The sequence below is a fragment of the Berghia stephanieae genome, chromosome 10 (assembly GCF_034508935.2).
Source record: "Berghia stephanieae isolate SIO BIC M18660-M18661 chromosome 10, UCSD_Bste_1.3, whole genome shotgun sequence".
Classification (NCBI taxonomy): Eukaryota; Metazoa; Mollusca; class Gastropoda; order Nudibranchia; family Aeolidiidae; genus Berghia; species Berghia stephanieae.
The window spans coordinates 16,312,516-16,330,035 of record NC_088369.1 but is presented as its reverse complement, the minus strand read 5'-3'; the positions used below and the strand labels follow the sequence as shown (position 1 = coordinate 16,330,035).

General features: G+C 36.1%; 1 protein-coding gene and 1 non-coding gene across 4 annotated transcripts in view; one reads left to right on the top strand and one right to left on the bottom strand.

Moving 5' to 3' along the window:
- Positions 1-8,724: 8,724 nt before the first annotated feature.
- On the bottom strand, positions 8,725-8,808 carry Trnal-cag (transfer RNA leucine (anticodon CAG)). The gene has a single exon. It is a non-coding gene; the product is annotated as a tRNA-Leu (tRNA).
- A 252-nt stretch (positions 8,809-9,060) lies between these two features.
- The window catches only part of LOC144980725 (interleukin-1 receptor-associated kinase 4-like), a 27,116-nt gene continuing 18,656 nt past the window's right edge, over positions 9,061-17,520 (top strand). For all 3 annotated transcript variants that reach the window (XM_078928447.1, XM_078928445.1, XM_078928444.1), the window contains exons 1-6: positions 9,061-9,365; positions 10,172-10,290; positions 10,577-10,759; positions 12,941-13,046; positions 15,497-15,663; positions 17,199-17,371. In XM_078928447.1, coding sequence (XP_078784573.1) covers positions 10,584-10,759; positions 12,941-13,046; positions 15,497-15,663; positions 17,199-17,371 — 622 coding nt within the window. In that variant the 5' untranslated portion in view covers positions 9,061-9,365; positions 10,172-10,290; positions 10,577-10,583. The remainder of the gene's footprint in view (positions 9,366-10,171; positions 10,291-10,576; positions 10,760-12,940; positions 13,047-15,496; positions 15,664-17,198; positions 17,372-17,520) is intronic.

The following is a 17,520-nucleotide window of genomic DNA, read 5'->3' as shown; positions in this document are numbered from 1 at the left end:
TATTTTTTCTCCTCAAGACAAATGTTTGGATGCATTTCAAGGATAGGCGGAGTTTTCAGTTTATTGCTTCGTTTATTTTTTTCTTTTTTTTTTTTTTCTTGTTTTTTTTTTTAAAGACTGAGATTAACTTATACCCCGGAATAATCTTAATATATATAAATAATGTGTATAGATTTATAAATATATATATATATTTATATATTTTTTAAAATTACGGCATTAGGTTATTACCTGAAATGATAACAGTGAGATGTGTCAGGTTGTTACACACACAGTTAAAATAAGAATGGTGTGTTGTAATGATTGCATACCAGTCAGATGTGTCAATCTATTACACACAGGTTAGATTTGAAATGGTGTCATACACAAACTATATCTAATTTTGTCATGGATTGTTTTATGGCAGTTGGAACTTCTATGATGTCCATGTACACTGGGAATGTTTTTGACACGCTAATTGGCGTGTTCCAATGTGTGTAGATGAGCAATGATGTGCATTTTAATGATTTAGTTTGTTCGTTATTCTTTTCCTCTCACATATTACACTGGCTTTTATTTTTTTTTTTTATCATCTTGTCTATTTCCACTGCATTTCATGTCCTTGTGTGTGTGTTGGTTGTCACATTTTATAATAAGGATACTTCTGTCGTTAAGCTGATTTTTTTATATTAGATATCTATAATCATCATTATTATTATTGTCATTATCATTATTCGGAAACCTTTTTGAATCGAAGAAATAAAATTTTATTAAGTGTCAAAAATGACTAGTTTTTCGTTCTTTGGTCATTTTCTCAATGTTTAATTTGAATTGCAGAATTATATCTCCTTTCTATCTCTCTCACGTTTTCGTGATCCTGACAGTAAACTGTTTTGAGTGGATGAATCACATTGTATACTCTTGTAGACTACAAGAGTATACAATGTGATTCATCCAACAAGTTGTAGTAGATGATGGATTGATGCATGTTGGGACCTCTATTTACTGGATGGGGATCCTGACCTCCCATAGTGGGCAGGGGGAGGTACATACTTTGTCTTCTATACCCTTATATCTGTTTTCCAACATGCTTTCTGTCTTTGTCTTGGAATGAGATTACTTGGCCCTGTTCGGAGTCCTGGCTGGGAGGGAAACAGTCGAATGCATAGTTATTGTTTTGGGAGATGATATTTTTTTCCTTGTAAATCATCTCTCTGTTATGTATCATTATATTTGTTTTTAATGTATAATGTAAGCATTTGAGCGTATTCCTCTTTGTTGGATCTTGTGCTTGTGTCCGGATGAGACTTATAGGTGATCTTAAACTAAGTACATTCTGGGTGGTGATCCTGACCTCCCATAGCGGGCAGGGAGGTACATACTGTGTCTTCTATCCCCTTATATCTGTTTTCCAACATGCTTTCTGTCTTGGAATGAGATAACTTGTTTTTTTCCTGGCTCTGGTCGGAGTCCTGGCTGGGAGGGAAACAGTCGAATGCATAGTTATTGTTTTGGGAGATGATATTTTTTTCCTTGTAAATCATCTCTCTGTAATGCACTGTATTATGCTTTCTTTATATTATATATGATTTGTTAATCATTCGAGTGTGTTCCTCTTAGCAGGGACCTGTGCTTGTGTCTGGATGAGACTTTTAGTGATCTCAAACTAAGTACTTTGATAGAGTGCTTTTGGAATCTACACCTGTTTCTTATTTGAACCAATTCCCCTTTGTCTTCCCTTTTCTTGGATGCTTTATTGTAATTCTAGAACTTTTTACTATCCCATTTTCTTCCTTTTTACTGGCGCTGATATGACCTTAATGTGTTGCAAGCGCCGTAAAACCCTTAAAAACAAAAGCAACAAGTACATTAGTGGTGTGCTCTTGGATTCTACATCTGATCCCTATTTGTTCCTAGTTCCCCTTTTGTCTTACTTTTTCTTGGGTGCTTTAATTTTAATTCCAGAACTTTTTACTATCCCATTTTCTTCCTTTTTTACTGGCGCTGATATAACCTAAACGTGTTGCAAGCGCCGTAAAACCATTTAAAACAATCTTTTTAAATGTTGGGACCTCTATTTATGTGATCTAGTCCTTTTTTTTGTTACTTCTACTTATCTGTACAAAAGGTCGCATATCGGGAAGAGGGCAGGGAGGCACTTACTGTGTCTTCCTGGGTGGGGTTCCTGACCTCCCATAGTGGGCAGGGAGGTACATACTGTGTCTTCTATCCCTCTATCTGTTTTCCAACTTGCTTTCTCTCTTTGTCTTGGAATGGGATTACTTGGTATTGTCTGGGTGGGGTTCCTGACCTCCCATAGTGGGCAGGGAGGCACTTCCTGTGTCTTCTATCCCCCTATATCTGTTTTCCAACTTGCTTTCTGTCTTTGTCGTGGGATGAAATTACTTGGTTTTGTCCCGGCTGAGACTCTATAGTTAGTTTTGGGAGCTTGTAAATCATCTCTCTGTCGTCATGCACTGTATTATGCTTTGTTTACATTTCATACATTTGAGTGTATTCCTCTTATTGGCCTGTGCTTGTGCTTACTTACTTAATCCTCTTCGGGCCTTGAGGCACATAGGGCATCCACCAGACATCTCCATTTTTTTGCGATCGGCTGCTTTTGCGGTGGCTGTATTCCAGGACAGGCCTGCTTCCTTTAATTCTTTCTCCATGGTCCTTCGCCAGGTTTCTTTGGGTCTTCTCCGCTTCTCTTCCCATTCTGCCGTCCAGAACGGGCTGTCTTGGGAAGTGACCCTTTTTCCATTCTGGCCACATGACCCAGCCAACGCCATCTTCTTCTTTTTATTGTGCTTGTGCTTGGATGAGACTTATACGTAATCTCAAAGTACCCCATAGTGGGGCTGGGAGGTACATGCTGTGTCTTCTATCCCCCTATACCCGTTTTCCAGTTGTTTCCTGTCATTGTCTTGGAATGAGATTACTTAGTTTTGTCCTGATCCTTGCCAAAGTTCCTTGGCTCGGAGGGAAACAGTCAAATGTATATAGTTTAACCATGATATTTTTTTCCTTGTAAATCATCTCTCTGTTAGGCATTGAATTATGTTTAGTTTACATATTATATTATATGATTGGTAAACATTTGAGTGTATTCCTCTTAGTTGAGGCCTGGGCTTGTGTCTGGATGAGACTTTTAGGTGATCTCAAACTAAGTACTTTGACTTTGATAGTGTTCTCTGGCATCTACATCTGTTTCATATTTGAACCAATTCCCCTTTGTCTTACCCTTTCTCAGTTGCTTTTCCTTTCCCATTTCCCATTTTCTTCCTTTTTACTGGCTCTGATATGACCTTAATGTGTTGCAAGCGCCGTAAAACCCTTAAAAAAAACAAACAAATAAGATCAAAGTTCCGTAAAACCATACCCCCCCCCCCCCCCCCCAATAAATTTGTTTTAAAATACGCTTTTACACAACAATAATGCCTTAGGAAGGAAAGGCAAGTGCTTCGAGAGAAAAAAAACAAACCTTCGGCTCATAGGAAAAAGAACTGAAAAAGTGTGTATTAAAGGTGCCAGACAAAGCAAGAAAGGAAAATACAGTTTTAAAAAACCATCCCAAAAAATCAGTCGATCTCGACTGGGTATCGAACCTCAGACCTTCTGATTACCGGACATAGGAAAGCTGACAAAGTTGTCAAAATGATGATATCTCGAATATTTATGAAAACAGTTGCAATTGAAGGTTGTCACCATAACAATAATCGTCTGTTTTGACGAACTGATGGGTCGTTGGATAAATCGTAATATTATTATGACAGTTGTCAGAACTCGAGTCGATATAACGTGAAGAATGTTACTAAATATAGACACTACTCTCAATCATTTCATCCTATTAACTGCCATACTAAGGTGGAAAAAAACACGTATTTAAAAATTTGGCCAGAAAATCCGTTCTTCAAATATCGATCGATTTAAATGATCCTCATCTTGGCAAAAAAAACCCTCTCAAACCTGGGACTTCACGACGGCTTCCTTAAAGTCCCAGGTTTGAGACGTTTTTGCCAAGATAAGGGTCTTTTATATCGATCGATATTTGAAAAACAAGTTTTCTGGCCAAATTTGTAAATGCCGAGTTTATCCAGAGTCGGCAGTTTAACGACCAACATTATTTAAATCGATTGCAACGCCGCGCCCCCCCCCCCCCCCCCCCCCCTCCCTCCTCTCTCTCTCTCTCTCTCTCTCCCCCCCCCCCCCCTTTCTCGATCTCTCTCTCTCATCGCTCCCTCTCTCTCTCTCTCTCTCTCCCTCCCCCCCTCCCTTTCTCATCTCTCTCTCTCATCCTCCCCCCCTCTCTCTCTCTCTCTCTCTCTCTCTCTCTCTCTCTCCTCCCTCCCTTTCTCTCTCTCATCCCTCCCCTCTCTCTCTCTCTCTCTCCTCTCTCTCATCTCCTTTCTCTCTCTCTCCCATCCCCCCTCTCTCTCTCATCCCATCTCTCTCTCTCTCTCTCTCTCTCATTCCCTCTCTCTATCTCCTTTCTCTCTCTCTCCTCTCCTCTATCTCTCTCTCTCTCTCTCTCTCCCATCCCTCTATCTATCTATCTATCTATCTATCTATCTATCTATCTATCTATCTATCTATCTATCTATCTATCTATCTCTCTCTCCTCTGTGGCTAGAACCAAACAACACCACACCATAGCGTGTACGTGAGTCTATCATTATGGCAATAGCTTAGACATACTTTTGAGAGCTGTATCAATCATTTAGCTATGGCGATACAATACATACAATAAGGAAGGTGATGACGCTTGCAAGATAGAAATAATATCATAAGTAAACATAAAATTGAACAATCGGAACGAATGTGTACACATGATACACAATGAAGTCCCCGCTACACGCTTGAATAATCAACACACATCACGCTAGTTTTTTGGACGACTCTCGAATGCACTGTAAGAAAAAATTCTTATTCCTTTTTTTGTTTGCTCTGTCTTTGACTCTGACGGTTGGCATACATAAAAAAAGAACAAACTATTCAACAACGCGTATAAAAGAACAAGGTTGGGGGGCGGGGGGGGGGGGGGGGGGGGGGGGGGCGGAGTTGAATAGATGTAATAGGTATAGGATATACGTGTTATATGGACGGTATGTGTTTTGTGTAGGTTATAATATAACACACATATTATGTGTGATTGCTTCTATGTGATTTTTTTTTTTCACGTGTCTCATTCACGGCATAACCAGAGAGATTGTATAGCTAACGTTAGCTTATAAACTCTGGCATAATTTGGTTTTTGCACCGCCTAGTGAGTTGTCGTTAGTAGTGTTCATGGAAACAAGTGGTCCCATTGGTTGAACAATTGAATACAACTCACGATTTGTTTTCTTTTGTAGCCAAAGACTGGCATTTTGATGGTCAGTGTCAGGCTAAAAGTTAACGATGGCTTCGCCTGGTCACGTCGGTGTGTGTACATATAGATAGTTCGAAGATGACGTCACTCATGTCTTTGTTATTGTTTTTTGCCATCCGCGTTTATGAGTAGCCTACTTCTCACTAAACTGTATTAACCCGACTATAAACGTTCACGAATACACACAGTTTTGTGTGTTGGTCCGTTTTACTTCCGGATGGCAATGTTGTGAACTCCTTGGCCAAGCGCATACTATCTATAGGCGGGCGGTCAGGGCCAATTTGGTAATTGTCCCCATGATAAATTGCCATTCAACTGTCAACAACAAAAGACGTTAGTAAGAACTCGAGTTGACTTTGTACTTTGTGTCTTTCTCGTTCTGATGCAGCTGACATTGACGTGTCAGTCAGGAAAAGCCCACAGAGGTGACCGTCAAATGCTGACCAACCATTGTCTACTGATAGTAGATATAAGAAGTCACTGTGACCAACCCAAAATTATATGACTTTAAATGAGCTACACAAACGACACAGTACACAGTCAGTTCTACACATTACACACGACACACTTGTCAATGCTTTATGTCATGACGTTGCATCTGAGCATAGCACATGAAGACAGAAAACGTAATAATTTATTACAACACAGTCACTAATGTAAGGTTGAAACGGACGGTATCTAGGACTTCATATTTTAAGAAGTACTGGACGGTATCGATAGGCGTTCGAATAATGGACAGATTTGAGTTTGCAAGTGGAAACGAATAACCGAACGGTAACGTCTTGTATTGATTTAAGGAGGAGAAAACGAGAAAGGTAGGTGTGGGGGGGGGGGGGGGGGGGGGGGGGGGGAACAACAAAACAAAACAAATAAACAAAAAAAAAAGAGTAACAGCATGAAAACAAAACAAAACCGATAGCGTCTGGTTAATACAGTTTAGTGAGAATTACTCATAAACGTGGATGGCAAAAAAAAAAAAAAATATAAATAAATAAATAAAGTAAAAAATGAACAACGAAGACCTGAGTGACGTCATCTTCATTCTATCTATATCCTGCTGGCGGATGTTATGCCTTTTTTGTTTTGTTTTTTTGTTTTTGTTTTCGACAAAACGCAATGCATCGATACACATTCAGGTTACACAAGTTTTATGTGTTGGTCCGTTTTTGATAGAAGGAAGATGACGTCACTCAGGTCTTTGTTATTGTTTTTTGCCATCCATTGTGATGAGTAATTCTCACTAAACTGTATTAACCAGACTATAAACATTCATGGTTACACATAGTTTTGTGTGTTGGTCCGTTATACTTGCGGATGGCAATGCTGTGAGTTTCCTATCCAAGCGCGTACTAACTACTGTATATCCGGCTGGCTAATGTTATGAATTTGTGGGTTGTGTGTGTGTGTGGGGGGGGGGGGGGGGGGGGGTATTATTTTGGGCGAAACGCATAGTATTGAGCATAGGTAATTTTGAGACACGATCTATACTATTAGATATATTATCTTTAGCATTTTGTGCTTTGATCACGTGAGTTTTATTTTGTACTCCCTGTCGGCCATCTAACGATATTCTCTATCTGGGCTACCTGGTCTAGTAGTATGACTCGTTTTCATATCGGAAGGTCCAGGGTTCGAGAATCGCTCTGAGCGGCGTATAGTTGAGTCCTCTTTAATCACATTTACTCACCATACTCAGGTGTAAAATTATAATAGTGTAGTCTAAGAAGCGTCATGTCTCATCCTGCATGTTAAGTGTTGCTGTTGCTTGTGGACCCCTTGCAAAGCGCTTTGAGCATGTTTAGTGGATATTGCGCTATATAAATTCTCTAGTTTTTTGTTGTTTTTAAAAAAATCTATTTGGTCGCCACGACTCTGTGAAAATCATGCAAGCGTTTGGTATCATTTCTTTTCTGTCTTTGTTAGAGCGAGCGAATTTATGATACTGAGTGTTCGTAAATGGGACGTTCAAGCGTGTCCGCTGGGCTGGGTGTTCGAGATAACCTGCAAGCTGAAAACGATCAGCACTCTGTTGTCAGGTTGGACGGAGATGTCAAGTTACATCATGACGACAATCTTATTATTATAAAGGGAGGGGATAGAGGCAGTGACATCCTAGAAAGAGGAGCTACGAGAGCGTTAACTCTCCTCTTTCTAGGGTGACATCTACACTGCCGTAATCTGGAGAAAAACCCACAATATTTAAAAATTTGGCCAGAAAACTCGTCCTTCAAACATCGATCGATTTAAATGACCCCCATCGTGGCAAAAAGTCTCAAACCGGTGTTTGTGTGTGTGTGTGTGTGTGTTTGTGTGTGTGTGTGTGTGTGTGTGTGTTCGTGGTGTTCTCAGTATGACTGTAGGCCACTATATGACACAAAGACACGCATTATAGATAGTTCGAATTTGACGTCACTGTTTTTTGCCATCCGCGTTTATGAGTAATTCTCACTAAACTGTATTAACCTGACGATAAACGATCATGGTTACACAAAGTTTTGTGTGTTGGTCCGTTATACTTCCGGATGGCAATGTTGTGAGCTCCTCAGCCAAGCGCATACTATCTATATTATGTTGTGTGTTTGTGTGTGTGTGTGTTTGTGTTTGTGTGTGTGTTTATGTGTGTGTCTGTGCGTGTGTTTGTGTGTGTGTGTGCGTGTGTTTGTGTGTGTGTGTTTGTGTGTGTGTGTTTGTGTGTGTGTTTTTGTGTTTGAGTGTGTGTGCGTGTGTTTGTGTGTGTGCGTGTGTTTGTGTGTGTGTGTGTGCGTGCGTGTGTTTGTGTGTGTGTTTTTGTTTGTGTGTTTGTGTGTGTGTTTGTGTGTGTGTTTGTGTGTGTGTTTGTGTGTGTTTGTGTTTGTGTGTGTGTTTGTGTGTGTATGTGTTTGTGTTTGTGTGTGTGTATGTGTTTGTGTTTGTGTGTGTGTGTGTGTGTGTTTATGTGTGTGTGTTTGTGTGTGTGTATGTATTTGTGTGTGTGTGTTTGTGTTTGTGTGTATGGCTCGAACCCAGGACCTTCCGATCTAAAAGCGAGTGTGATACCACAAGACCACATAGCCACACGTACTAAGAATATCAAAGAGATAAAGTGGAGAAAAGACACGAGAGTAAGAGAAGGTCACGTCCTATTTTGTGTTTTATTTGTTCCTGAAGAAGGTTAAAAATGTTTTCAATAATATAGAATGTCGATGAATGTCAAAGGTAAAGCTATTGTGAATAAGAGTAAATATCATTGATAGATAAGAGGAGAAATTAAATTGTTAAATAAATAAATAAATAAAATAAATAAATAAATAAATAAATAAATAAATAATATCTAAAGAAAAAGAGAGAAAGAAAAGTTAAAAAAAAAAAAAAGGAAGAAAAACAAAAAGAAATGTCAGAAGTGGGATTCGAACCCACGCCTACAAGAGTAGACTGCGACCTGAACGCAGCGCCTTAGACCGCTCGGCCATCCTGACTTGTTCAATAAAGGTAATTCAAAGTTATATATTCTTTATAATGTATTATTTCTCCTTTGGCCTCTTATTGTCATTATTTTAAGATTTTTTCTTCTAATTTTATTCAACAACTATATTTTGATTTTATTTGATTTGAGCTCAGTTTTGCGTGTTCTTTATGAAGACTATTCTGACTTCAATGTAGCTTACGGGATCCGACAGGGCAGTCTAAATCTTACTTCCGCTAGCATCCCAGATTTCCGGTGGAATTTCCTGCTTACTATTCTTAGATGTAAATAGACAGGATCTAAAACTTATGGGAGAGGCAAACGTCTTATTTTGACTTGTCCGTTGAGGGGATATTTTGAGTTTGGAATGTGTGAATGCTGCTCAAAGCGTACAGTGTTTATCAAATATTAGGATTGATGAACTCCCGCTCACAGTCACAGTGATCACAATCTGTCTGATTATGATTAAATTGAATGAATCACAAGTCACAATCCCAATCACACCCCTACCAGTACCAGTCAGTTACCAGTGCCAGTGCTCATTTTTTGTTTGCGAATAAAACAAAACAGGTAGCCTCTATATTTCGGTTATAATCTATTCTAATATTGAAAAATAAATAATGGTCACTTTTATCAAAACACCACCACCAAGAAATATTTATCTCATGTCCATCTACCACTACAACATTATAATACAACATTCTATCTATCTAGACTATACTACTTACTACTTCTACTACTACTACTACTACTACTGCTACTACTACTACTACTACTACTACTACTACTACTACTACTACTACTACTACTACTACTACTACTACGACTAGATACTAATTAGATACTACTACTACTACTACTACTACTACTACTACTACTACTACTACTACTACTACTACTACTACTACTACTACTACTAACTTCAACAACAGTTTTTCTACCAAGCATTTCTTTTTATTATGTTGAGAAAGACTTTGGGAAAAAAAAAACGGTGCTGGAAACTGATGCAAATCATTATTCAAACACTTTTAGGGTTCGTATTTCGTCAGATTGTTCACATTGGAGATTTGCTTTTTTTTTTTTTGAATGGCACTACTCCGTCACTACTTAAATTTTGTCCTTTTTTCTCCTTTTTACTTTTCAGCGAGATATAGTAGATGTGGTGTTGTTTTTAAAAAATATCCAAAACAGATAATCAGATAAGTCTTTTGAATGGCACACTTCTGCCTCCTTTTTTTTTTTGCTGCATGTGGCGATAAAAATAAAAGCTATTTCATTTTTCTTACTCTAACTGCTGACTGAAAGATTGAAATTGACATGACATTTTGTTAAATTGAACTCCATTAACCATTTCCCCCTCTGCCTATTTTTTGCAGTTGATGTACGAGTATATCATTATTGTTGGGAGTTGCAGCCTTCATCTTTATAAAAAAGGCCTGAACTGAAAAAGAGCACGTCATGAGCAACTAAACAAACTTTCGATTTAACCCGTCATGTAAGTTATCGTCATAATAAGAGAGAGAAAAAGATAGATTAAGAGAGAGAGAGAGAGAGAGAGAGAGAGAGAGAGAGAGAGAGAGAGAGAGAGAGAGAGAGAGAGAGAGAGAGAGAGAGAGAGAGGGCCATCTTCTTGTGAACACAATGTAATTTCCATTTTTTATTTATTAATAAAGGTCATCTTATCTCCATTATGACCCCAAATCGACTTCTAGATACGCATCAAATTACTAAGAGAAATAGGATAATCATTGTTGTCATTTCTATTTCTCTTTTTCTTCCAGAGCAATCATGGCAAGCAAGGCAATATTAACCCACAACTCGTTTGTTCGAGATTTACCCTTCACATTAAAAAACTGGCTTGCTGGCAACCTTGATCCTTTGGACACCTGGGAAAATTTGGCAGCTCAAATCCCGTTAAACTATGAAGATCTTCTCAATCCAATTCCTGGACCTTTCGAAGCTATGTAGGAAAAATGATAAATTTCTTCTTCTTCTTCTTCTTTTTTTTCTTCTTTTTTCTTCTTCTTCTTCCTTCTTCTTCTTCTTCTTCTTCTTCTTCTTCTCTTCTTTCTTCTTTCTTCTTCTTCTTCTTCTTCTTCTTCTTCTTTCTTCTTCTTCTTCTTCTTCTTCTTCTTCTTCTTCTTTTTCTTCTTCTTCTTCTTCTTCTTCTTCTTCTTCTTCTTCTTCTTCTTCTTCTTCTTCTTTCTTCTTCTTCTTCTTCTTCTTCTTCTTCTTCTTCTTCTTCTCTTCTTCTTTCTTCTTCTTCTTCTTCTTCTTCTTCTTCTTCTTCTTCTTCTTCTTCTTCTTCTTCTTCTTCTTCTTCTTCTTCTTCTTCTTTTCTTCTTCTTCTTCTTCTTCTTCTTCTTCTTCTTCTTCTTCTTCTTCTTTCTTCTTCTTCTTTTCTTCTTCTTCTTCTTCTTCTTCTTCTTCTTCTTCTTCTTCTTCTTTCTTCTTCTTCTTTCTTCTTCTTCTTCTTTCTTCTTCTTCTTTCTTCTTCTTCTTCTTCTTCTTCTTCTTCTTCTTCTTCTTCTTCTTCTTTCTTCTTCTTCTTTCTTCTTCTTCTTCTTCTTCTTCTTCTTCTTCTTCTCTTTTCTTCTTCTTCTTCTTCTTCTTCTTCTTCTTCTTCTTCTTCTTCTTCTTCTTCTTCTTCTTCTTCTTCTTCTTCTTCTTCTTCTTCTTCTTCTTCTTCTTCTTCTTCTTCTTCTTCTTCTTCTTCATCTCCCCCCCCCTTCTTTATCTGTAAATAAATGACCTGACTCAGTCAGACTGACTATTACTATCCAAAGGAAAAAATTAATTACGGTATTTGTCTAAGAATGAGTTTACTTAGTTTTGTCCTGACCCTGGCCAAAGTCCTTGGCTGGAGGGAAACAGTTGAACATAATATATTTATAGTTTTGGGAGATGATATTTTTTTCCCTTGTAGATCATCTCTCTGTTATTGACTGTTTTGTCTTACTTTTTCCTCAAGTCCTTTTAATTGTCCATCTATAATGTTTTTACTGTGCCAATTTTATTCCTTTTTATTGGCGCTGATATGACCTAATGTGTGGCAAGCGCCGTAATACCCTAAAGACAAACAAACAAAATTTGATGGTAGATACATAAAGAGAAAAAATGATAAATGAAACCAACAAGACAAGATGGTAATTCTAATAATTGTACTAAAACATTAAATGATACCAGTAATAACCATAACATATACAACAATGGTCATAACACAATAATAATAATAATAATAATAATAATAATAATAATAATAATAATAATAATAATAATAATAATAATAATAATAATAATAATGATAATAATAATAATGATGATGATAAGAGCGTTTTTCTTTTTCTTCAAATATGGTGTGCTGAAATACTTGTAATGCTGTCTCTGATTAAGATATTTTCTCTCTAGAAGGTCTTAAGTTCGATCCCCAGTCGAGAAGGGCTGATAATTGTCTTTTATTAATTTTAATTTTCTCTGTGATTTGTCTGAGATTTGATCACGGCCACCATTTTAGATTTTAACTCCATATATAGACATAATTCGCTTGTGTGTTTTTTTTTTTTCCAATCAGATTTATTTTGAACTAATCCAAGGGTAAAAGTTGTCCTGATATTCACATTATTTTGGAAAATTAGAGTTAAAATAAAATTAAACTGCACTTTATTTTTGCTGTTCCCTGAGATAGGCCGGGTGAAATTAGCAAAATAACCCAATGTTACTGTATTGTCATGCTTTGAATCACTTCACCAAACTTCTCAAAATTTTGCAGTCACTGACACTGGGATGTCCAGGAGAAGTGATTGACTCTTCAAGTTTCACTATGATATCCAATATTAGACAAAATGAATAGAAAAGCTTCAAAAAAGAAAAAAAAATATAAAAAAAACAAAAACAATGAAAAAATAAATACATTACTAAAAAAACAGAAATATTCGGTATGTATTTGATTTAAATTTTCATTGTTTTTTTTTTTTGTTTTTTTTTTTGGCTGAAGAAGGGTTTTAGCCCAAAACGTTCTGTATTTGTTATTTTGTTCTTTTTTGAAGCTGTTTTAATTCATTTTTATTTATGACTTTTTGCAGTCCACAAAAGCTTCTAGAAGCTAAGCACTCACTTTGATATATATCCAATATTGCAATCCTCAGGTATGCCTCTGGTAACTTCATGTCCTTCAAACGGCAGCCTAGTCCAACTATAAGCTTTCTGGAGGATTGGGGAGTGGAAAACTGTCGGATTAAACACCTAGTCCAGGTGAAAGTTTAAATAATTTGCACCAATATATTTGATTATGAAACCAGTAATAAAGACCTTGAGAAGTCGTAGAACAATGACGCAATTATCTTAGATTCAATTACACTTTTGGAAAATGAAATTTCGGATCCCGGGTTTATTTATTGAGGTATTTGAAGCTTCATTCAAACTTAATGTGGATAAATTAGCCATTTTTAAAAACTGGCCATAGCGACTACTATTTTTCCTTCATGAAAAATTACAAATTTTTGTCAGGATTATAGAGATATCTGGATAATGGAATCCGTCGCTAAAGTGTACAAATAATGACGGAAAAAAAATCTGTCCCCAGTCAATCTGTGCCGATAATGGATATATCCGGATTGTGAAGAGACTGTATGTGACTGTATTATCCATATATTTCATTTTTTTTTTTTCATCTAAACCATCTGGACATACAACTTTTGTGAGGCGAAGCATTTCATATGTCACCCACCATCTCAAAGCAGTGTTATGTTGTGTTGGAGTCTGTGCTTGAAATCAAATTTATATTTATAGTCACAAATATAAAACGTGGCATTTATTTCTTTTTTATTTGTTATGGTAGAGAATAGCAGTATTGTTGAGTCCTTGGAAAAGACTACTTACTCACATTCTTTCACCGCACTCAAATGTAAAATGAGTAGCTGGCCTTTAACAGCGTTGTCTCTATTAGAAAAGAAATTTGTAATATCACTCAACACGTGTTATGTCTCCTTCTATATGTTACGTGTGTTGCTGTTGATCAGGGACCCCTTGTCAAGAACACGTTTAGTTGATATCACTATGTAAAACTCAGGTTTTTAAAAAAAATTTTCTTTTAATTTCTCACATTGTAAAAAAGATTAGTCAAAGTGAAACTAATCTGCTAGAAGTTGTGGACTGTAAAAAGTAACTTAAAAAAATGATTATAACAGCTTCAAAAAGAACAAAGTACCAAAACAGGGAACGTTTTAGGCTCAAAACTCTTCTTCAGCCAACACCACCAACCAACCCCCCCCCCCCCCCCTCCCCCCAATGAAAACATGTTTTTTTAGTAATGTATTTATGTTTTTATTGTTTTTTTTTTATTGTTGGCTGAAGAAGGGTTTTGAACTGAAACGCTCTGTGCTTGGTATTTTGTTCATTTCTGAAGTTGTTATGTTCAGTTTTGTTTATTAACTTTTTGAAAAAAAAAAAGAAAATAAAAAAGATAAAATCTTGAAGGTTCGTAATTTTTATCATTTGATTGTAAATTTGTTATTCCAAGTTCAGATCAATTCTGACACAATACCATTCTGAGATGGTGTGTTGCATATATTAGTTGTCTTCCTTGATACTATTGCTATAAATAATAACGTGAAGTTGAATGTAAGCTTCAATTTAATTACAAAAACAGATCAAATGAACCTTTTGGGTTTCCCCTTTATCAACAAAACAGGATGATTGAAACACCACAGATGAATGAGATGATTTGAACGTTTCGGGTTTCCCCTTTATCAACAAAACAGGATGATTGAAACACCACAGATGAATGAGATGATTCATCTCATTCATCTGTGGTGTTTCAATCATCCTGTTTTGTTGATAAAGGGGAAACCCGAAAGGTTCATTTGATCTGTTTTTGTAATTAAATTGAAGCTTACATTCAACTTCAAGTTATTATTTATTTCTTCGAGCTTCGAGCAGCAACATTTACACTTGATACTATTGCCAGCGTTTCTATTGAATTTCATTACAAAATCTTTCCTTCCGCTCATTGTTTTAACTTTCTCGAGTTCACCCTCACTGAAAATTGAACAAATTTGTTTGATTTTCCTAGCATATGAACTCGATAGAGTTAATAAATCCAGTACAAAAATTATGAATTATTGTAAGGACTAATATTTCTATTTGGTTAATCTGTCATCGTGGTTTTGCGCGGCCACAAAATTCGCACTTTTCCGCTATTTACCGCAAAGTTTACAATTTTTCATGAAAATTCTCTATTTTGCACTAATTTTGAACCCTGGTGGTAAAATTTGGCAACATTTGGGTTTTCAATGGCAATTTTCTGCACTGTAATGAAAATTTGATGCTTCTCTTTTCAGGCTTTGGTCTCTTGTGGCCTCCAATTGGAATAAATAAAGTTGTCTGAATCTGAATCTGAATCTGATACAAATAGCTAACTAAATTTGCAAAATTTGGCAAATTTTATGGGAAAATGTGGCAAAATTGTGTCTTTTTGTGTCAAAAATGTCATTTTTTTGTGGCAAAATTTGGGATTTCAAATGGCAATTTTCCGCTATGCCAGGTTAATGTGATAGAAATTTTAATTGCTATTATGAAAACAAAATGATGAATACGATATTATTAATCTCATAATCATATCGACAATTATCTTGATCATCATCATCATCATCATCATCATCATCATCATCATCATCATCATCATCATCATTATTTTGTTCCAGGCTCTTCTCAATGCTAAATTGTTCGATGCAGCCAATCGCATTTCCAACCAATGCGCAGAAGAACAACCAGAGCCACAACAACAGGGAATCGGCCCAAGCCAGAATGAGGGACAACCCCAGCAGGTTGAAGACACAGAACCCAGAGTGAATGTTTCGTCTGTACATAGGTTTGTTATAACGTGTATCCTTGTTTTTAATAAATAACGAAAACAGATAGAATGGACGTTTTGGGTTCCCCATTTCTCAACTAACAGGATGAATGAAACACTACAGATGAATGAGATGATGTGGTAGTGGCGAAATAAGATGAATGTAGTGTTTCATTCGTCCTGTTTGTTGATAAAGGGGAAACCCGAAACGTCCATTCTATCTGTTTTCGTAATTAAATTGAAGCTTGCATTCAATTCCACATTGTTATTTATTTCTTCGAGCTTCGATCAGCAACATTTGCATTATCCTTGTTCTTAGCGTACAAAATATTGCAAGTGCATAGCACAAAGACATTGGATAAGGATGAACATAACAAGGATCAAAACTAGAAAATTTAATCAGACCTGTAAATAAATATTTTTACTTTAATTGGAATTCTGAATTGTGCATAGCATGAAACGTTTTGATATAAATAAACAGAGCAAGTGTTGACTATGAGAAAATTTAATCAGGCCTGTAAATCCGCCTATTATAATAGGAATTCCGAATAGCACATAGTATTAACGTTTTGATAAAAATGAGCATAGCAAGTGATGAAAATTAGAATATTTAAAGGTAAAAAGTAACCAATTCATTAACATTTTGCATATGATGTTTACATCCGATCATTAACATTTTCCATGTGATGTTTACATCTGATCATTAACATTTGCCATGTGATGTTTCCATCCAATCATTAACATTTTCCATATGATGTTTACATCCGATCATTAACATTTTGCATGTGATGTTTACATCCAATCATTAACATTTTCCATGTGATGTTTACATCCAATCATTAACATTTTCCATGTGATGTTTCCATCCAATCATTAACATTTTCCATGTGATGTTTCTATCCAATCATTAACATTTTCCATGTAATGTTTCCATCCAATCATTAACATTTTCCATATGATGTTTACATCCAATCATTAACATTTTCCATATGATGTTTACATCCAATCATTAACATTTTCGATGTGATGTTTACATATTTAGTCTACGAATTTTAAAACCTTTACAAGAATTTTAGAATGGATTTTAAAAAAAACACAAAATGTTCATATATATTGCCAAAAATCATCACGCGAGGCGATTTGTGATTTCCATATCATTTCCAGCTGATTGTAGAGTTCTGAATGAAAGACAAAGACAGCAGGAACTAGAAATTGGCTTTTCTTTTCACATTGGTATCAAATACATATTTGAAAAATAATTGTATATTGAAAATGAAATATAAAATTACGAATTGAAGTAATAGAGTTACCTTTCAATTGTACCTGGCAAGTTTTTCCTCACTATAAGAACAAACTCTGCCAACAAACGGGTATTAGCTAGTATTCACTGAATATGCCCAGAATTTATTCCAGTCTTCCCATGGATAGACCCTAAAGAAAATTTTACCTTCGAGATGAATAAAGGGAGTTTTTGTTTATTTATTTATTATTTATTTATTCATTTATTTTTCTATTTATTCATTTTCCAATTTTATGTCTACCCAACTATTAAGGACAAAGTCACCCAAGGCATGCTTGGAAGATGCTCCACCAGATGGCGTTGTCGTCAAGGAACCGCTTCGAGGGGCTGGTGCTGCTGAGGATAGCCCATCATCCAATGGTAATGAAGACACGCCAATTCATCAAATGCCTGTGTTCAGCTACCAACAACTGGAGAGGATAACGGGTGAGTCAATTGAGGAAGAATGGGAAAATATTAATAATAATAATAATAATAATAATAATAATAATAATAATAATAATAATAATAATAATAATAATAATAATAATAATAATAGATCTTTATTGTCCATAAATATGGCCATTTGTCATTCA